Here is a 22,885-nt window from a genome sequence, read left to right as displayed (position 1 = left end):
CAACACTGGTGTTACGAGTCTTCCATATGATGTTTACATTGAACAAACAGCAAACCAGTTATACAGTACCCATAAATAGGATTTTGCCAGTGGCGGAGGAAGTATTTATATCCTTTACTTAAGTAAAAGTTGCACTGTAAAAATACGCCATTGCAAGTAAAAGTCCTTCATTGATAATGTTGCATAAGTAAGTACAAGTGCATAAGTAGTATTATTAGCAAAATGTACTTTAAGCATCAAAAGTAAATGTACTCAATGCAGAAAAATAGCCCCATGACTGTTTGACTATATGGTTGCAGCTGAATTTATGTCCTCTGTATGTCTACATTCTACAATTAAACATGTTTACATGATGGATATTTTATAGGCTGATTCCAGTAGTTTTAGACTCAGTGTACTTAAATCTGACTGGTTTTAAACAGATGATTAAATAAATAAATGATTCAGCTCAGTATTTATCCACCAGAGTTGAAGGCTTTGACCTTAATGTTGGGAAACAAATGTTACACAAAAAATATTGAGCACAAAATAGTAAATTAACTATGTAACAGCTAAAATACAAAACCATTTACCGATGGAATGGAGAGGGAGTCTTGGACTCATGAGTATTTCTAAAATCCTGGCTACAGCCTTGACTATTATATCTTATATTACTGGAATATTATTGCTGATGCATTAATATGTAAGCAGTATTTTACTGTTGTACTTGGTTGAAGTGGACTTTTTTGTATCTACTGAACTGTTGTGAAGTAGACGTATAAAGTAGCAGAACATGGAATTATTCCAGCATTTGATTTCTCCACCATTTCTTGTGGTTGCCAATTGCCAATCAAATTAGAAAGTTGCTGCACCAATGTAGCAATGTGTCTTAAATTTTTGACTTGCACTACAGTACATGGTTACATGTGTGAATCTGCGTCCTGTAAATCATCCTCTTCAGACCTACAGGGATTAACGTTTTAATGCTCTCTCCCAAATAAGACATTGTGGGTTTTTTTATACCCATTAGACATATTCTGTTTCCTCCTGCCTCCAGGAAGAAATATCTGTCTGCAGATTGAAAACTTTTCTGACAACGTTGTCAGCAAAAACTGAACAAAAGAAAGAATCGCAACATTTTATTCCACCTATTTACCCCCCATTGTCCTCTCGTTCCTCTTCTAGGCAGCAGCGACTGCCGCCGCTGCAGAGAGTGGGGAGGCCAGCGATGCTGCCTTTGCCCCTGAGAGCTCCTCTGAAGCCTCCAAGCCCAGCACCAAAAGTGCCAAAGAGAAACGCAACAGGCGAAGAAAAAGGAAGGAGGACGGCAAAGGGGCTGACGAGAAGGTTCCCAAATCCGAGTCGCAGGACAGTATGAAGAAAGCTCGCTGCCGCTTCTCTGTGGATCCAAACCAGCTCAACTATGACATGAAAGGCTCATCTGTGCATCAGGTTCAGTATGATCTGTCAGTATGATTTGTCTATGAAAATAGTGATATTCTCCTACATGAACTGTTGCCCTGCTTTCAGCTTATTATGTCTCAACTCCAAAGCCCATTTTAAGCAGTGCATTTGACATTATTTCACTTATGTATCTTCATTACGGCATATTCTGAATCAGTCAAGAATAAAACAACTCAATAATTGTTAGACATTTCAATTTAATATCTAAACTTTTTTCAGTTTACAGTCCCACCAAATTACAGTGGCATAAGCTGTAATATTCAATGTCAACAACTTAGATTTCAGTATGACTCATTGCACCCTTTTTATTGCTAAACAATGTAGAAATACTGAATCATCTACCAAGCTTGTCAGACAGTAGCTGTGCTTGAAATTCATGCCTCCTCCGGTGGACAAAAGTGGAAAAAATTTTGCATCGGGAGAGATCAAACCTGCAGTCTGTGATAAGTGTTCTCTTAATTGAATGTCAGATGTGTCTAACTTTTGTCAATAAGAAGACTTGCTGGCTTTTGTCAAGCAGCTCTTTGCAGAGCTCAAAATGAGTGGCAGGCAGGAGAGGAGAAGCAAATGGATTGATAATGAGATTACCATGCTTACATTACAGCCGCAGACAGCTGCGAGCAATTCCAGTGTCATACCAAGTAATTTAAAAAATATTCAGTTTATGTTATTCAACATATATATTTGCTAACTTTCCTGATCCTTCATGAGTTTCTAACACATTTTGTGATAACTTTCTCGTCAAGCAATTAAGCCCAATGGAACGTTTCATTCACTGCTATCACAATGACAATGATTTTTTTCTTTTCATCATCGTCATCATCATCGTCATCAACATCATCATCTTTGTCTTCATCAACTTCTTGTATTCTTGTTATTGTCAATCATCTTCAAGATGCATTTTTTATTTTACATTTTTCCTCCTTGCAATGCTCATCACTATTATGGTCATCATCATCATCATCATCATCATCATGATCATCTTTGTCTTTTTCTTCTTCATCATCATAGCCTTCATCATCCTTAACATTCATCCAGTCATCACCAGTCATCACCAACATGTATTTTTAATTTTGCAATTTCCTTATAGTCCTCATCAACATCATTATGACCATCATCATCCTCATCATCATCATCATCAGGCAACTTTTTCTTCATCTCACCACAGAAATCTCTTGTATGTCATTTGCACATATGACAATCGCCGTTCTCTCCTCTTTGCGACCAGCATCTATCATGTGTCTACTGAAGAATATCTTTTTCTCCTAGTCCTTTCTGAGTTTCCGTGGACCCCTGTTCTCATCCAGAAGGAACAGCAGGACCAGCGTTTTCAGTTTCCGAGGCCAAGCGCAGGACGTGGGCTCAGAAAACGAATTTGCAGATGACGAGAACAGCATTTTTGAGGACAACCTGAGTCGGGCGGGCTCTTTGTTTCTACCGCGGAGTCGTGATCGGCGCAGCAGCAGTATGAGCCAGTGCAGCTTCTTGCCTCATCCCCTACTTCCACGCAATGGGATCAAGCACAGCTCTGTAGACTGCAATGGCGTTGTGTCTCTAGTGGGTGGGAACTCACTCCCAACGTCACCAATGGGGCTCCTTCTGCCTAAAGTGACGGTAGATATGGCCTCCACCGGAGACAATGTAAGAAAGGCTAATCTAACGCAGATGGCCCTATTTCATTGTAGTTGATAGCTCTTTTTTATTTTGGTTGTCTTGCTTTTCTTTCTCCTTTTCCTGTCTGACTCACGCTGTGTGTTGTACTGTGTCCCTTCAAGGATGTTTTTACAGCAGCACCAAGTTCCAAAGTACAAACGCCAAAAATGTCATTATGCCACTAGCATGACAAAAAAAATATAAGCAATGAGGAAATTTTCAAAAATCTTTTTCAAACTTTGAGGATAAAGTGGCTGGTGTTTTAACTCAACTTTATACTCTTAATCTGTGATACATAATTGTGACACATGGCAAGGGAAGCGGTTCACGAGGCTTCCCACCGCCCTTGTTAGACACAAGAGTGGATGCTAAAGCTTACTACCGGTAATGCTGTTTTTAATGGTCATGAATGACTAAAACAATTTCCTTACCATTTTGTTTTTCGATCCACTATGATTGGCAAACATATCTGCGGCTTCTGGCCATCTGAACAGATGTGCCATTATTGTGCCAAGTTATCACTTAGAGTTTAACTGTAAGATTTCCTTATTTGAGGTGTAGAAATGTACAATAACTTTTCTAATGCTATTTGATTGCTTCCTTTTACTTTTGCAGCTTTGCACTGTGATGCAAAATACTGACAGTTTTGTTCACGTTTGTAGCTGTTACTGTATATACATGGTAACTTATTTTCTGTAGCACAGTTGCATCTGTAACAATGGTTTCTACCTTCAGGCTGACACCACTGACACAGAGTATGGACAGGTCGGTGGAGGACAGGAGTTTATGGACTTCCTCGACGGCCCAGAGACCAGACAGAGAGTTCACAGTATAGCTAGTGTCATAACCAGCACTATGGAGGGTGGGTATTGTACACCATGGAAGGAGTATCCTATCTTGATTACATCTTGGATATCAAAAAGATAATTGGTATGTTTTTTGGGGTTTTGTCTTCACTTGTGTGCATCAGAGCTTGAAGAGTCGAGGCAGAAGTGTCCTCCTGGCTGGTATGATTTTGCCCACACCTTCCTCATCTGGGAATGTCCAAGATGGATGAGGATCAAGAGGGTGGTTAAACTAATTGTGATGGATCCATTTGCGGACCTAAGCATCACCATGTGCATTGTACTCAACACACTGTTTATGGCCATGGAGCATTACCCAGTAAGCGACGGTTTCACCAGAATGCTGTATGTGGGCAACGTGGTGAGTGGACTGTAAGTGTAGTAAGTGTTTTTTTGCAAAATAGGTATCATGTTTGCTAATGGTCAGCATTTCTGATTTTTGTTTTTCCAAAGGTATTCACTAGCATCTTCACGGCTGAAATGGTCCTCAAGATCCTTGCTTTGGACCCGTACTATTACTTCCAGGAGAGATGGAATATTTTTGATGCAATCATTGTCAGTTTAAGCTTGATGGAACTTTGCTTGGAAAAACTGGGCGGCATGGCTGTTCTGAGATCATTCAGATTGGTAAGTCTAAATATATATGTGTCATAGCCAATATGTTCATTTTGTGTGCCGAAAGATTTGAAATGACTTGTTTTTTTCTTTTGTTTTTACAGCTGAGAGTTTTCAAACTGGCTAAATCGTGGCCCACTCTTAACACACTGATCAAAATAATTGGTAATTCAGTGGGGGCTTTGGGCAACCTGACGCTGGTGCTGGCCATTATCGTCTTCATCTTTGCTGTGGTGGGCATGCAGCTGTTTGGGAAAAAATACAAGGACTGTGTGTGTAAAATCTCTGCCGATTGCACTCTACCCCGTTGGCACATGAGTGACTTCTTCCATTCATTCCTCATTGTCTTCCGCGTGCTATGTGGAGAGTGGATAGAGACCATGTGGGACTGTATGGAGGTGGCTGGGACGCACATGTGCATCATTGTCTACATGATGGTCATGGTTATTGGAAACCTTGTGGTACATTATCATCTCTTATGGTCAATTCATTATTCAAACAAGTAGATTTAGCTGATGGATATAAAGAATAACCAGCCATGATGCAGTTTTGTAGCTACATAAGTTTTGTTGTCATCATAAAGTACAATAGCTTAACGATGATGCAATCTTACATAAATTCATGTCATTATCTGATAGGTGCTGAACCTGTTCCTGGCCCTGCTGCTGAGTTCGTTCAGTGCCGACAACCTGGCTCGGAATGAAAACAAAGACGACAACGAAACGAACAATTTGCAGCTTGCAATTGGACGGATTCACAATGGCATTGCCTTCGTCAAGTCCCGGCTTCGAAGCAGCTGCAACAGCGCCTGTCTCAGGAGGAGGAAGAAAGGGAAGGGCGAGGACAAAACTCTGGACGAGCTTCACAAACCTTTAGGGCCGAACGGCGTCCCCAACCATACAATCAAAGAATTTTCTAAAAATGGGAATGGGGATGTGACTGGAGTGGACAAAACTGGAGACAAGTACATAGTCAGCAGCAAGAGCGATGATTCGATAATGTCTTTCATCAACAATCCCAGTCTGACTGTCACTGTTCCTATTGCTGTGGGAGAGTCCGACTTTGAAAACCTCAACACGGAGGACTTCAGCAGCCTCTCGTCCGATTTAGCAGGATGCCATGTGGTAAGGATGCTCTTGTGGATTGGTCCATGTTGTCTCTCAAGGTGCCTTCACTGTTAGAAATGAGTTGCTCCTTTAAAACCAAGTCTTGTCAGCTATAATGTTTATGATGTGTGATGGATGACAAAGGATTTCAGTGTCGGTTGTGGTTCTTGGCAAACACGTCTGTTGTTGTAGCTAAGTGGTATGATCCGTCGCAGTAGTCACGTTGAAGCACTTTGCCCTCAGCCCGTGGCGATGAGGTATGAGCATGTGACGTTGGCGTTTTTCGCTGAAGATCCCATATACCACGACCCTTTAACGGGGGAGAGGCCGTATAGACAGGAAAATATCAGTGTGTAGATTACATTATGTGCCATTTAAGCCTGAGTGCTTGGGAGCTGAATCCTCCTCTTAAGGGGGCTGTTTGTGCTTTGTGTTGGAGGAAAGTTCAGTGCAAAAGAAAAGAAAGGAAACACACTGACTGTCTATTATATGATTGTTATTGCTACTTATTTATTTATTCTCAGCTTTCAATAATTTTGCCTACGGGCAATATGTTATGTGAAGATTTGCAAGCAAAGTCATTCCTGCTTGCTTGCTGCTGCTTTACAGATGCTCTCAAAGCTGTAGAAGACTCGTAAGAACACTTTACTATACATTACATTCATCATGGAGATGGCCTGCGTCATTTACAGTAACCATCCAGTAACCTTTTTAACAGATCACCCATCCTTTTTTGACCTTACTTCATTCACTCTCCAGTCCTGAATTTGTATTTTGGTTGATGCTGAAATGTTTGTATCCATTCAAACATCAGTGAAAGTCAATTTAATTTAAAGAGGACCTACAGTATTATGCTCATTTTCAGGTGCATACTTGTACTTTGGGTTTCTATCAAAGCATGTTTACATGCTTTAATGTTCAGAAAATGCTTTATTTTTTCTCATACCGGCTGTGCTACATACCGGTCTTTTCACCCTCTGTCTGAAACGCTCTGTTTGAGCTCCTACCCCGCCCCGAAAAGCCCTGTCTGCTCTGTTTGGTCAGCTGGCCCACTCTGTTGTGACTGGTCAACCGAACCAAACTCTTCGGACTCAGGTTGTGCCAAACAAGCTGCTAAGCAGGTATTATGCAAATGTATTACTTGGTGACATCACCACGTTAGGGAAGAAAAGGTGGGACTTCAAGCAAGGCGTTTCAGGCACTTCAGGAGCAGTGTTTCTGTGGGGGAAGAGTAATTCCCTTTGGCGTGGAGTTTGGGCTTTGTAACCTCGCAGACCTTTTACATGCACAAAAAAATATATATCACACTAAAGGAAAGGGGAAATGCACAAAAGCATAATGGGTCCTCTTTAATACAATTTATTTTAGTTTTGTTTATGGGATTTTGACAAAATGGTGATTTTGACAAAATGGTGATTTTGCATCGTGACATCAAACCCATTGAAATGCAATCACATGCAAGCACATACATACAAAGGCTTCCTGCAAACCATGCTTTATAGATAATTCAACATGACACTGACTATTCAGAAAGAAACATTATATTTAATGTTCCACAGTCTTAACATGATTTTGCCAAAGTGCATCTGATAGAATTGAAGCACAAATCATCAACACATTGACTTTAGTGCTCACTGTATATCACAGTAACATGCTTACGTCATTCCCTGCACGGCATTAGCTGGTCCCAGGACAGCTGAGTGCTCTTGCATTCTGCAGGAAGGCATTCAAGCTGCTCTCATCTACCAGCTATTAGGAGACACACCCTGTAGAAAGCCATACAACAGCAGGCTGAATCGGAGACCATGTGGCTACTGTACAACACCGCCAGGCTGCAAATCTCCAATCATTTTTAGATATTTCTGCCTGATTAAATGTACTTTGTTTTTTATATTTCATACATACGTATATACTCATACATACTGTATGTGCATAAGTACTGTATACCATATACTATAGTCTCTAATGGCTAAGCAAACATTTGACAGGTAAAACAAGTCATGCTGGGCAGACAGTTGTAGTACGCTCATATCTTTTTACTCTTGTTTATCTAAATAAATAACAGCAACTATACAGTATAATAAAAAGAATATGTGAAATGATAGTGACTAATCAATATCACCATCACGTTTGGTAAAATGTCATGTCTTTGAGGGTCAGGTATCCTCTCCCACATTAAGTGGAGTTATGAGAAGGCTAGACAACAGCAGCAACTATAATGTAGACTTTTCTGTTGACGAGTAAGCTAATGAGGGTGCCCTTATGTTTTTTATTTTACATTTAGACTGCTGAAAGAGGATGTGCAGATGTATTTTCATGTCGACATTTAAACATAACATTTGTTCAATCTTGTTACAGCAAAAACTGATTCACGCATGCACTCTACCATCATACATTTGATTCAAACTTGAACTGAATGCATGTCAATGATTCTTGTGAAGTCCTTCTTACCAACAGCCTTAAACAAGACACACAGCAGACAACCGTTTAAATGGGAGTTAAAACATACCAATTACATATGTCTTGTGCAAGGCTCTTGGTATGTCTTTTAGTCTCTTATGACTACTTTTGTATGACAGTAACTTCATTTTGAAGAGAGTGCATGAAGAAGTTTGTGAACAGACAGGTGACAGCCCCTTACATTTGCCATGGCTCTGTTATGTTTGCTCATCTAACACTGGTTTTACTCGGCTTCATCCGCAGATTGTAGACGACGATGGCCAGTCCAGCTCCTCTGAGGGCAGCACAATCGACTGTTTGCCAGGCGGGGAAGGAGGAGAGTCTGTAGACTTTGAATTGGAAGAAATTATGGAACCTGACGCCTGCTTTCCTGAAGGTGAGTACTACTACTACTACAACCACCACTTAACCTACGACAGCTTCGACATTAAACTAATACTCCATATTACTGGTAAATCACCATCTCCCCTTTGTCTCTGTCTCAGGCTGTGTGCAAAAGTTCAAGTGTTGTCAGGTAAACGTGGAAGTGGGCTGGTGGAAGATGTGGTGGACGCTTAGAAAGACCTGCTTCCGGATCGTGGAGCACAACTGGTTTGAGAGCTTCATCATCTTCATGATCCTGCTCAGCAGCGGAGCCCTGGTAAGAAGAAAAAAAGACACCGGATTTATTTGGCTGCCCTCATGTATTTACATATTGTAAATATTGTATTGTTAATTCAGTCTAACCTTTCAAATAGAACATTTCTTATTCCCTACAAAGTAAGGTCACATTTTTGAATAAGATGTATTTATTTTGTTTGTATTCCTATTGACAATGAATTACTCACTATCGTCTTCTTCACATCCAGGCATTTGAGGACGTCTACATTGAGCAGAGGAAGGTCGTTAAAACGATGTTGGAGTTTGCAGACAAAATCTTCACCTACATCTTCATTCTGGAGATGTTACTGAAGTGGGTGGCGTATGGATATGCCAAGTATTTTACAAATGCCTGGTGCTGGTTGGACTTCCTCATTGTTGATGTAGGTTGACACACCTTTTCTTACACAGAAAGACACACGAAAAAATAAATGTTGTTTTTTTAAGACATCTGCGTGTGCATGTGCTCTAGGTCTCACTGGTCAGTATGACAGCCAATGCCATGGGATATGCTGAACTCGGTGCCATCAAGTCTCTGAGAACCCTGCGAGCTCTGAGGCCACTAAGGGCCCTGTCACGATTCGAAGGCATGAGGGTAAGAGTCACTGGATGTCACCAGCTCGCTGCACTGGTACAGAGTATAGGCACAAGAGCAGCCAAAAGCTCTATAATCTTGCAAAATCCAAAATGTGTTGCATGTAAATGAAGCATTCCTGTCCTTCCCTAATCCTCTTTCTCCAGCTGTCATTTGTCCTCCGGCTGACTTAAATATTTAAATGACAAAGTTGATTCACTTTCTTTCAAATTACCATCTAATGATACATCAGTGATGCAGGATTTGGATTAAAGGAATAGTTTAACATTTACACGTTATGTCTCAGTTGTTTAACACGTACAAAAAAAAGGTGTAAAAACAACAAGTTGTGGTTTCATGGAGTTGTGTGTGGTATTATTTTTTGGCTGGGAGCAGTGACTTCTTGGAGTCTCAACTGGTTGCCTGGAACCCTCACGTGAAGACAAGACTCCAGGAAGTCACTTCTCCCGGGCAACAAATTGTCCGGCGGCACATAACTTCCTTTAAACACTTTACAATTTGTATACAGTAACTTAAACAAACAAGATACGACATTGTTATTAGTGAGCTTTAGAGGTGCTGGTAGGTGGATTTTGTTAGATAGAATCAGGCTTGCTGTATTGCCTTGTTTTCGGTCTTAAGCTAACCATCTCCTTGTTCCAGCTTCATATCTAACATATAGATATAATCTGTTAAATATCAAACTTTTCCTTTAAAGCAGTAGTAGGCGAGATTGGAGCAAATATGAGTAAAAAAAGTTATTTTTATAAAACGGTCGCTAGCCTATATCGTGACAGTAGCACATGAGAAAGGTAATCTGAAAAAAATCCTGTGCCTCTGTGTCCTCCGGTGCTCTGCAAGATTTCACAGACTGGAGGAAAACAAGCAGTCAGAGCTGATCTGGTGTCTGCCATCCAGCTACTGTCTATGAGATGTCAAACACTTGCGAACTCCGACCAAACAGTCAAACTAGGTAGCGCTGATCAAATATGAATCAATATTCTACTACTGTAGTGCCTATTTCTCGTCTCAAATGTTTTCAGAAACATCTTGTAGTGCACTGTTTAGCTGTGAAATGAGAAAGTTTGTGTCCTGGCAGCCATGTTGAGATCTGCCGTTGAAATACCAAGCACCGCCCACCAGCTAGGAGCTCACAATAGGAACGCTCTCTCTCTGAAATGACCTGTGATTGGCCAGAGTGTCCCATCATGGGCTAGATTTTCTAATGCCTGAAAACAGAGCCATGAGGAGGTGCAGAAGTTTCAGAACACTTGAATTACAATATGCCAAAAGGTTATTATGGAATTTTTGCCCAATGACGCCAAAAAATGTTAAGCCTACTGAAGCTTTCAGTGTTGCCATTCTGTTGTAACATCTCATACCATTACAATACAACACAATGTGCAATATTTTGCTGTGCATCGCAAGCCCGGTCTAAACAGGGTTTGACGACTTATGTAACCGAAGGGGGGAGGGTTGTCGGCTGCTGAAATCAATGTAGCATGTATTGATTAGTTGTCATGTTGTGGTGTTCTAGCGCTTTACAGCACTGTGGTCTTTCCTCACATGGTAGCTATAGTGAATCCCCTCATTTGCATGAGTAGCTTTTCATGTGCGTCAGTAGCACTACATTAGAGTTTCCATTGTAATTTCACTCTTTTGGACATTGTTTACTAGGTTCTTTAACGTGATTTCTTCATGTGTTATTTATGTTTCTGTTTACAGTAAGCAAATTTTGTGGTGTCGTCATGCCTCCACAAGGTGTTCTTTTTTAATGTTTCTCTAAAATGTAGTTGTTACCCACTAAGACAACTTTTAGATAAAGTACACCGCGTCAATCTCCTGCCCCTTCCCCTAATTCCTTTCCCACCTTTGCCATGCACCGTTACTGTATTTCAGCTATTTGGTGTTAGTCATAGCTGTGATAGGCTCATGCTGATGTGTATGTTGGTACTGAAACATTCACTCATGTGTTTTCCTATTCTTACCATTACCAGAGTGTTGTGCATCAATGCTACATCCTGTGATCTCTGCTGTACAGATGAATTGTGTTTATATGTTGTTGTGCAGGTGGTTGTCAATGCCCTACTTGGAGCCATTCCCTCCATCTTCAATGTGCTGCTGGTGTGTCTCATCTTCTGGCTCGTCTTCAGCATCATGGGAGTCAACTTATTTGCGGGGAGGTACGGCCATTGTGTCAACATAAGCTCAAATAAGGATTTCCCTTTGGATGAGGTGAAAAACATGTCAGACTGTGACAAGATGGACTCAGGGGTTGCTCGCTGGAAGACCGTCAAAATCAACTTTGACAATGTTGGCTTGGGTTACCTTGCACTGCTGCAAGTGGTAAGTAACTGAACATTAGACAAATGCTGATTTAAGATTGTAAATTTGTTATTTGCTATATTGGTGGAAAACTGGAAGTGATAAAAAGGTCAAATACAATATTTCTTTGTGGATATTGTTCATTTCTTTAAAGGCTACATTCAAGGGCTGGATGGACATCATGTATGCTGCTGTGGACTCTCAAGCCAAGGTAATCAAATGTCAAGGTTTATCTCAACCTGTTTGTTACATTTTATAATCTCTCTTGTAATATCACAATACTTAAAGGGACTGTTTGTAACTTCTTACATGTATAAATCTATTGGGTTGGGATCCCATGCGTGCTCGCATATGCGCGTGTGGCCAGAATCTCTGCTCCTCTGCCTGCTTGCCTTCACTCACACACCGCACGCGTTCTCGCTGTCTCGCTCCACCTCCACACGTGCATGCGCGCACACTACACACTGCAGAAGACTTCGTAGCTCTGAGAATATCTAGTGAACGTTTGTGCAGAAATAACTGCTGCAGCTCCTCCAGACCAACAGAGGTTTCCCGTGTGTTGTGAAGTGACGGGGCTCCACAGCTAGAAACGTTATCATCTCCGACCGGGCGCCGGTGTCTCCCTCCTGCACCCGGAGAGGGACACCGGCACCCGGTTGAAGACGATAACGTTTCTCTTCCTGCTTCAGCCCCGGAGGCTGAGGCAGGAAAAGCCAACACTAGGATCAGCATTGATTCATGGAGAGACCTTCGTCTGGTCAACTAACATTACTGCCAAGCAGGTGAAATATAGAGGGATATTGTGGTTTGAGCTGACGTGTGTCGCCTCACTGTTTTGAGCGATGCTCGTTCATGTCTATTTAGAGCGAGCAAGCGTGAGGCCGACGCTGACTTTCGTTGACTTAATGGCCACAGGTGTCGCTGTTAACAAGCATTTCTGAAAGTTACAAACGGTCCCTTTAAGTAAGTAGCCGTGTAATAAGCGTGATAATGTGCAGCTAGCGGGTCATTGTTGTGAAAGAAACCCCTTCAGGGCGATGAGAGACCCCTCTGCATCGCATCGCATCGCATCGCATCGCATCGCATCGCATCGCAACGCATCGCATCGCATCGCATCGCATCGCATCGCATCGCATCGCATCGCATCGCATCGCATCGCATCGCATCGCATCGCATCGCATCGCATCGCCCTGTCTGGGTTTCTTTCACAACAATGACCGGCTCGCTCTACGTTATCCCTTACTCACTATGCACAGCTGTTGTGTGGAAACTACTTGTGCTGTGTGCACATGAAATCAGATCACAGTTGCAATTATCATTGACTAACGTCTTTATTACAACAACATGAGTTTGTTTGGCTTCACTGTAAACAAATACGCTAAATGTGTGGTCCATGAGTGTTCGCTGTTAGCACCAGTTGCCAAATCAACCAGGACTCATAACTTTAACGTACTAATGTCTCCATTTTGTGTCACTATTATAGCAAGACCAACAACCAGAATATGAGATCAACCTGAAGATGTACATGTATTTTGTTATTTTCATCATATTTGGAGCCTTCTTCACACTCAATCTCTTTATTGGTGTCATCATAGACAATTTCAATCAGCAAAAGAAAAAGATAAGTATCAAATCTGCTTTTTAAATTAAAATTGGTATTTTGACTTGATTTTCTGACAGAAATGCAATATTTAAAAGCATTACTTTCAGTAGCTCCTCATCACCTTTGCTGATTTTTAACATGTCTCGCATTCCCTGTTTACTTTGGAGGTCAGGACATCTTCATGACAGAAGAACAGAAGAAATACTACAATGCCATGAAAAAGCTGGGGTCAAAGAAACCCCAAAAGCCTATTCCTAGACCATCAGTATGTTAACTTTAATCATCACTGCATCTAATCTGTATTACAAATGTGATCCTTGTTTCATAGCACCTAAAATGTATTTTTGTTTCTCTGTCTATTTCAGAACAAACTTCAAGGATTAGTCTTTGACTTAATTACAAAACAAGCATTCGATATTGTAGTAATGGTTCTGATATGGCTTAATATGGTCACCATGATGGTGGAAACTGAAGAACAGACAAAAGAAAAGATCGACATGCTCTACAATATTAATTTGATATTCATTATCCTCTTCACTGGAGAGTGCTTGTTGAAAATGATCGCACTTCGCCAATATTTTTTCACAAATGGTTGGAATGTATTTGATTTCATCGTCGTTGTCCTGTCAATCATCGGTATGACTCGCTTCTGTTCGCTGTGTTCAAATCATTCATTGTGTCAGTATATGTCTGTGTTGTTTACAGTCTAATATGTTTTGCTTTCTTTCCTCAGGCATGTTTCTCTCAGAGCTGATAGAGAAGTATTTTGTTTCGCCGACCTTGTTCAGAGTCATCCGATTGGCCCGGATCGGCCGCGTACTCCGCCTTATTAAAAGTGCCAAAGGAATTCGCACTCTCCTGTTTGCCTTGATGATGTCACTTCCTGCCTTGTTCAACATCGGCCTCTTACTGTTCTTGGTGATGTTTATCTATGCCATCTTTGGCATGTCAAATTTTGCTTACGTCAAGAGGGAAGCAGGCATCGATGACCTTTTCAACTTTGAGACGTTTGGCAACAGCATGATCTGTTTGTTCCAGATCACCACCTCCGCAGGTTGGGACCGCCTACTCGATCCCATTCTCAACAAACACGAATATGATTGTAACAACGCCATGGAGCATCCTGGCAGTAAGGTCAAGGGAAACTGTGGGAATCCTCCTGTGGGGATTGCCTTCTTTGTAAGCTACATCATCATCTGTTTCCTTGTTGTGATAAATATGTACATTGCAGTCATCCTAGAGAACTTCAGCGTGGCCACTGAGGAGAGCGCGGACCCACTAAGTGAGGATGATTTTGAAACGTTTTATGAGGTCTGGGAAAGGTTTGATCCTCGTGCGACGCAGTTCATGGAGTACTATATGCTGTCAGAATTTGCAGATGCTCTGGACCCGCCGTTACGCATAGCCAAGCCTAACAAGATGGAACTGATCGCTATGGATCTACCAATGGTGAACGGTGAGCGCATTCACTGTCTGGACATCCTGTTTGCATTCACAAAACGTGCTCTGGGCGAGGGCGGGGAGATGGACATCCTAAGGGGGCAGATGGAGGAGCGCTTCATGGCCTCCAATCCTTCCAAAATGTCCTTCGAACCCATCACCACCACCCTCCGCCGCAAACAGGAGGACACGTCAGCCACCATCATCCAGAGAGCATTCAGAGAGTATAAGAAACAAGCTGCCATGAAGCCCTCTGACACATCCAGTGATAACATTCAAAAGGATGATGAGACACACATTGACAAAGAGGATGTTGTCACAGACAAACTCCAAGACATTTCTAGCGCCGATAAAAATGAACTGACACCTTCGGCGTCCCCTCAACCTTCATTTGCGACAACAAATGGGAACAACAAATATGAAAAAGACAAAAGTGAAAAGGAGGTTGAGGGCAAAGATGTCGGAGAGCAATATCTGTAAAAGAATGCTGGAGATGCAACAAAGACATTTTAATTAATGACAAAATGTTTACAACCTTTGAAAGTGACTAAAAAGACATCCATTGGACTCCCTCCCTTAGTGTGGATATGTACACCAAACTGACCATGCTTACTTGAGTCTAACGGTTAGTGTAAAGTGGCTCATCCAGGCTGCGTTCAGGAGCGAGGATGGCTGTTTGTGCTGAAGTGTTCTGAAAGACACATTAGTTAATGCTTTAACTTCTATTGCAGCTAGTTCTGCTATCCAGTGTCTTGAATTATTGTTATATCACTGACTGTTGTATTACTTTACTTACCTTTTTTTCAAGCAGGAAAAAAACAATTTTTACGTTATTACGTTAAGAATTCATAGTTTGGTTAATTTACTTTTTATACACTTTTTTTTACTCTTCAAAAGTGGATAGTCTTTACAACGAGCAGCACTGCTTCAAGGCTGGTCTTACTCACTGATAGCACTTAGAATACTTGACAAATCCAAGAGACCACGTCAGACTTGCTGCAGTTAACTAGAGATGTAGACCTGCATGAATGTTTCTCCATGATTATGCATGCTAGAGTGTACTATTTTCATCACTGCTCTCTCCCTGTCCATCAGGCTTCATGGTGCGAAGAATGTGAGGTGAAAACTGTTACATGGACAGTCATTTTTCTTCATAACACAAAGCCCTGCTTGATTGCTGCCTAAGCTTTACTTTTCAACCGTTAACTGCATATTCTTATTTGGAAAAGGATTATGTTTTTGCGCGCTTTGTAAACTGTTTTGTCACAGTTTACCTCTCAATCTTTATCATGATAAATATCTAAATTGGATGAGAGACGGCTCAGAATATTCTGAATGATTGTCTCAAGGACATGGCATCACACATCTCATGTTTCCTACTGCTGTTTACATTTTATAGTGGCAGTTTGTCAGTTCTTCCCATTGCTATGACAACCACTACATCTGCTGTTCCATGTTATAAATGTATAATTCCATTCATGTAAGTATATTTTGCATGTAATTAAAATGTTCAATACTTACAAATATACTTTATGCATAATGAAAGAATGTTATTGAAGACATAGAATTTAACATCTGCCATCATTCATATGCATAATGCTTGTAGTGTATAAATAAACTGCATGCAAGACACTGCTATACCCTATTTCACTGAAACGCCAAAAGAATAAAGATGACATGTACCTCAAGTATGCCTAAAATATTCATTTATTTTCTTTATATTAAAGACATTTCTATATATTTTTTATGTATGTAAGGTCCTTCATTTAATTACTGTTTCCTTTTTTTAGGTGACTGTGGAGGGGTTAGAGGTGGATTACAGGTTGGGCTTTGCTTGCCTTTTTGTCTTTAAGTAAGAATCACCTTGTTATCGTCAATGTACTAGTGAAACTGTGTACTGCTTTATGTCTGTTCCTCTGTCTCTCCAAAAAAAGATAGATAGATAGATAGATAGATAGATAGATAGATAATCAATAATTGTGTGCAGTTACAGTATATGCTTTGTTTACCCATGCAAAGAGCTTACATTTCTTGATATTTGAGCTGATGTTCTTGTTCAAACACTAAATGTGTGTTAATATACTGTGATATGCACACTTATTCACAGGAAGCCAACTGAACTGGTGCAAAATAATATTTTTGTTTTCCTACAAATTTTTTTTTTTCCCGCATACTTTTACTTTTTCCATGAACAGAGGTATTTTATTTCTACATATTATATCTAAACACAAGTTAGCCTGTCTAGCTTTGCCTAGCTTAGTCTGACACTTCTGAATGTGCAGTAATTAACAAATTAACATGTTTTTTGTTTTTTTCAGAGACCACATTTTTTATATCAATGTTATGTTTAGCTGTTCCTAACGGTCTTTGAAATGTCTGAAAGTCTTATTAGAAAGTCCGAGCACAGCTAAGTGTATATTCCTTTACAATGGGCACTTACAGTATTTTATTATGTTGAGATTTTAATAGTGATTATTTATGTATTTCCCTACTTCAACTGCACATCATCTTTGCTGGTAAAATAATGTCATTGATATCTAGCAGGCAAGGATTCACGATCATATAGTTGAATGAAAACTGATGAGTAATCATCAGATTGCATGTCGTAATAACTTCCAGTTGAGTGGTGGGATTTAATTTTGAAAAATGGATCTAAAGTGCTGACCACAATCAGAGGCATTAAGCATTAGAGTTTACAGTTATAAGCTTTATGACTGTTGCAATGCTGACAGTTACCAAACCGTAATTAGCATTAGTGTCAACCCAGAACCTGTAAAATGTTGAAGCTATCGGTGTCCATTTCATGTGCAAATCGTAACGAGCACTCAAACTGTAAATGGTTCAACTTGTATTGCTCTTTTGAATTTTTGGGGACATTGAAAGCACTTGTGAATGTCTGACTAAGCAAATCCTATTGAGTGACATGACAATACATTATAGCTACATTTTCTTCAAACTATTTGATTCCCTCCTGGCCAAGAAGGGAGCTTCAGAACTGAAAATGTGTTTCATTTCATTTCAGTTTTAACAGAGACATCTGTGCACGGAAGCTAGAATCTGGTTTCTGAGTGCGCTTTGTGGCTCCTGCCGGAAACTATTAGCATCTTAAGTGGGTGGAACATTTTATTAATAATTAATAACAGTCCAAATATTCATTACAGTCCAACAACGCTTTTACCTATTGTGGCTGCTGAATCCTGAGGGCAGTAAACAAGAGGCTGATGGCAAAGTGCTGATTATTCCTGCCATACTGTCTCACAATGATGTGATTATCAGTTTGCGCCGCACCCACTCACAGTACTTTATGGTTCACATGTTGTTTTCCTGACAAGCCAATCAGCAGAACAACTGAGCTGTCTCTAAATAAATGTTTGGGTAACACTTTCTTTGACGCCCATGTCTATAATGCATTATAAACATACATATAATGCATTATAATCTGCTCATAGCATTGTTTAATTGCAGTTATAAGCACTCATAAATATTCACAATGTTCTATAACAATAATCATAACACATTATTAAGCATTTTATAATTACTTATAAGGTCAAGTATCATAAAATGTAATAATTGCTGGTCACTCACTATTTTTTTTGCAGATCATACTGTATTATAATTCCATAGTTGTAATACATTATAATTACTGTTATAATGTATTACAATGTAATTATGAGTTACTCTAAGTGGTCATTGTTTGCTTTAAGTAAAGTAAAAACGTTTTGTGTGTTGTTCTTGCTTGAGTTAATGAAATGTTTTCACAACAGTGATTATAATATATTGTAAAAGATTATAACATATTACAACTATAGAATAGTGTAGTTAATAATATATAATACACTATGACCTTTGCAAAAAAAAAAGTCAGTGAGTGACCCAGCAATTATTAAATATTATGATACTTGACATTATGAGTCATTATAAAATGCTTTATAATGTGTCATTGTTATAAATCATGATGCATATTTATGAGTGTTTGTAACAAGCAATTATTTAAAGGTCCCATATCATGCTCATTTTCAGGTTCATACTTGTATTTTGTGTTTGCTACGCAACAGCTTGGGTCCATGTTTACGTCCTATCAGCTGATGACATTCACATACACTGCAACCAGGAATAAACTGGGACACATTTATAATGTTTACGTTTAAAATTATGTCAAGGGTCTAAATATTGTATATTCGTGACATCACGAATGGGCAGAAATCCTGACAGCTTGTTTCAAATGCAGAGTTTCTGAATACGGGTTGTCTGTATTTCCCTGTGGATTGAGTTTTTTGATACTTTCACAGTATCTATATAGGACTTAAGCCTGCTTTATAATAAAAAAAAAACATGAAAATCTCACTTACTTTACTTTAAGTAAATATCGAAATATTCTTATTCTGTTAAAAACTAAAATTTCCTATAATGTCAACTGATGTAAGAGAGTCAATATACTTGAAATGTAGCCTATGACTGAAACCAGCACACAGCTCCAACAGGTGGGGTTACAGATTGCCTATTTTAATGACCAGTAAATCAAGAGTGATTCTGCAGATTCTCCTCGCCGGTTGCCCGGCAACATGACATCAAGCTCCTCTGTTAGACTGCATTAGGGTGGAAGGTCGGAAGTTGGTCTGCCGTCCCCACCCCGGTAGTCTCGCAAGCTGGGCAATAATATGTGGACATGTTATATGTGAAAGGATGTCTATTTGGCTCGGGATCTCGCCACTGGCATGCATGGAGGGGCAGGGGGAAAAACAATTTAAAGAGAAATCTGAGAATGCTTCCCATAACGGCTCTGTAATTTCATTTGCTGTAGATAGATGGGAGGAAAATCCCATTAGATTAGGTAGTGGTGAGTACCCCCCTACCTTCCCTGTGTGCTAATAGACACTCACACACACTCACTTTTGATCTCCACCGCTAAATCATACACACACAAGCACTGTCTGTTTCAAGTGAACCACTCCCTCAGTAACTCACACAGCACAAACACAAATACTGCAGTTTACAGCCAACACCTTGTCAAGCAGAAATACAACAGAGGATTTTTCTATTTCTGTTTCATGAGATATTACAACAATATAGTAACTGCAAATATGTAAGAAAATAGAAATCCTATACCATCAACATAATACTTGTTGTGTGTAGCCTATACAAGGGTATGTGTCCTGAAGTGCAAGGCAATCAAATTACAAGCAACACATACGGAAAACGAAATAAAAGAGTTAATTTGCAAGTGAGCTGCTTGTATTATTGGGCATGGCTCTTTGATCAATAATGGTCTGTACAAACCACAATGGATATAGCCATTAGAATGCTATAGCACCATATCCCAGGGGGTGCATATTCCACAGTCTTTCCTCTAATAGGTTTTCAAATGCATTCTTTGTGAGTGCAACAACACATGCAGTATTTATTGCTCTTTGCTAAGTACAACATCTTGATTACCTACCACCTAACTACTCTGTGTGTGTGTGTGTGTGTATTATGGGAAAATATAATCAATTTAATTTGGATTTTATTAATTACTGTAATAAACACAAAATAGTTCACACTAAATAGATATTATTCATCATGTGTATTAATTGTGGAAAAATAACCTCTAACAATACGCGTTCAAAACTGTGAGCTAAACCGTGTGGCACAGTACACAGACTTTCCCCATTATTGCACATGCTCAGGGCTCGATACCAACCTGATTTACTCTTCCATTGATGTGTGCTGCAGAGAGTAATGATTATGTGCCAGAGTTAGTGCTAAATAGTATCTGACAAGGCATGGAAAGGTCTCTCTTGGAACAGTTGCACCCATGCTGGACACTGGCTGCTCCCCTCATGGACTCAACACTGTAGACATCAACGCTTCATACTTAACAGTCAATGGTGTTGCATAAGATTGGCCACCAGCTACTACTGGCTGGATGGAAATAGCCCATGCTTCCACTGCAGATGGTGAACTATGTAAAGATGTGTTCATTTGCGCAAATGCTCTTGTTTTCTTGTTTGGATAAGCTGAACAATAATATAATTTATATTACACAATAACAAAAATTAGATAACATGTTGACATTATCTTTGAATGTCTTTCCTAAACTGAGGATAGTAAATAGTCAATCCAAACTCAGTGAGTGTATGGGTGTAACCCAACCACTGAGCTCCCTGAAATCATTTCCATATATTCAAAGTAGATTTAAGCTACCTCGACATGCAATATTTTGTTCCTGCTTGTTGCTTCAGATGCTGTAGAAGTTGTTTTGACCTGCTGTCTTAAAATCATAGCACATGGTAAAAATCCACTAATTAATTCATATTTAGGCCTAGGCTATAACCACTCCCCCTACACATAACCTGATATTTTCAAGTGGAATTTCATTAATTCATTCATTCATTATTCATTCTCACTGTACAATATTATTTTCAACTTGTGCAATTTTGTTAATAGTCTGTTTATTGTCAATACTGTATATACCACTCCTATTATTATACTTCCTTGTATTTAAATGGTTCATATTTTGTTACACTTTGTTTAGCTCTTTTTTTTACTGTGTTAGCTGATGAATCTTGCTTTTTGCACTATCCCCTTTGCTGCTGGACACTGCAAATTTCCCCACTGCAGGACTAATAAAGGAATATATTATCTTATCTTATTCCTTACCTAGATCACCACCTGAATAATAATAATAATAATAATAATAATAATAATAATAATAATAATAATAATAATAATAATAATAATAATAATAATAATAATAATATATTGTTATTATTATTGTTATTATTGTTATTATTATTATTATTATTATTATTATTATTATTATTACTACTACTACTAGTACTACTACTACTGCTACCTAATTATTATTATTATTTTTATTTTTATTTTTATTTTTATTTTTATTTTTATTTTTATTTTTATTATTATTATTATTATTATTATTATTATTATTATTATTAGTTAATAGTAGTAGTAATAGTATTAGTAGTATCACATTTTATAAGAGGATGACTGCGCCACCTGGAGATACAACGGTGACACTGGCTCGCCTCAAATATGATTTGGCTATTTTGTTCCCTGAGTTTAGTCTGTCAGGCTCACTACCAGGCTGAGAGACCAACACTGTTTCACCAATCATCGCCGAAAAAAACTTTACCAGGTAGGCTAAATGTTTAAGGTTTGCATAAACAATATAAACTACAATTGGGGGGTTTGGATCTGCAAATCATACCAAAGGAGGCGGGATATACAAGCAGTAAGTGGTGCCTGAAAGAAGAACCTCAGGGAATATAAATTCTCCCAGACAATTAAATGTTACTAGGATCTACACAGATGGATCAAAGAGTTTAGTTAGCAAAATAGGAGTTGCATTTATTGTACCAGAGTTTCAAATCCAAGTAGGGAAAACGGTCAGTGATGATTTATCAGTTTACACAGGAGAAATGCTCAGACTCAAGGAAGAGGAGAGATGAGACAATCATATCAAGACTTAGATTTGGACACACTGGACTAAACAGCACACAATTTAAAATAGGTAAACATGACACAGGTAAATGTAATTATTGTGGACAAGAGGAAACGGTGGAGCATGTCATATTGCATTGTGAGAGATATGAGGAAGAAAGAAGGCATTTGAGTGAAGGCCTCAAAGAGATTAAAGTACACTTTGATTTAATAGATATTCTACAAAAGAACTCACTAAATGAGTGTTATAGAAAATTATTTCAGTATCTTAGACAATTAAATATGATTGGAAAAATATGAGGTTGTTTGTTTTCCTTTTATTTTATTTTTATTTTTATTTATTTATTTATTTTTGGGTGGGATATAGTAATTATTAGCCAGAATGACAAATTAATATTATTGGAAAAATATGAGGTTGTTTGTTTTCTTTTTCTTTTTCTTTTTCTTTCTTTCTTTCTTTCTTTCTTTCTTTTTATTGGGGATATAGTAATTATTAGCCAGAATGAACAATTAATAGGATTGGAAAAATATGAGGTTGTTAGTTTTCTTTTTGTTTTCTTTTGTTTTGTTTTGTTTTTCTTTTTATTCTTTTTCTTTTTCTTTTTCTTTTTCTTTTTCTTTTTCTTTCTTTCTTTCTTTCTTTCTTTCTTTCTTTCTTTCTTTCTTTCTTTCTTTTTTTTTTATTGGGGATATAGTAATTACTAACCAGGATGACAAATTAATATGATTGGAAAATATG

The 22,885-nt window shown here is 39.0% G+C and overlaps 1 protein-coding gene across 1 annotated transcript in view; it reads left to right on the top strand.

Annotated features, from left to right (window-relative positions):
- The window catches only part of scn1laa (sodium channel, voltage-gated, type I-like, alpha), a 29,549-nt gene extending 13,161 nt beyond the window's left edge, over positions 1–16,388 (top strand). Inside the window, exons 11-27 of the mRNA XM_074659378.1 lie at positions 1,165–1,431; positions 2,713–3,084; positions 3,832–3,958; positions 4,067–4,302; positions 4,395–4,568; positions 4,661–5,017; positions 5,195–5,680; positions 8,366–8,498; positions 8,608–8,762; positions 8,971–9,144; positions 9,234–9,356; positions 11,406–11,681; positions 11,815–11,871; positions 13,144–13,281; positions 13,424–13,528; positions 13,629–13,899; positions 13,997–16,388. Of these exons, the coding sequence (XP_074515479.1) occupies positions 1,165–1,431; positions 2,713–3,084; positions 3,832–3,958; positions 4,067–4,302; positions 4,395–4,568; positions 4,661–5,017; positions 5,195–5,680; positions 8,366–8,498; positions 8,608–8,762; positions 8,971–9,144; positions 9,234–9,356; positions 11,406–11,681; positions 11,815–11,871; positions 13,144–13,281; positions 13,424–13,528; positions 13,629–13,899; positions 13,997–15,183 (4,638 nt within the window). The 3' untranslated portion in view covers positions 15,184–16,388. The remainder of the gene's footprint in view (positions 1–1,164; positions 1,432–2,712; positions 3,085–3,831; positions 3,959–4,066; positions 4,303–4,394; positions 4,569–4,660; positions 5,018–5,194; positions 5,681–8,365; positions 8,499–8,607; positions 8,763–8,970; positions 9,145–9,233; positions 9,357–11,405; positions 11,682–11,814; positions 11,872–13,143; positions 13,282–13,423; positions 13,529–13,628; positions 13,900–13,996) is intronic.
- Positions 16,389–22,885: the final 6,497 nt, after the last annotated feature.

The sequence above is a fragment of the Sebastes fasciatus genome, chromosome 14 (assembly GCF_043250625.1).
Source record: "Sebastes fasciatus isolate fSebFas1 chromosome 14, fSebFas1.pri, whole genome shotgun sequence".
In the NCBI taxonomy this organism is placed as follows: Eukaryota; Metazoa; Chordata; class Actinopteri; order Perciformes; family Sebastidae; genus Sebastes; species Sebastes fasciatus.
The sequence above is the reverse complement of the archived record's forward strand: the minus strand, read 5'-3'. Positions and strand labels throughout refer to the sequence as shown.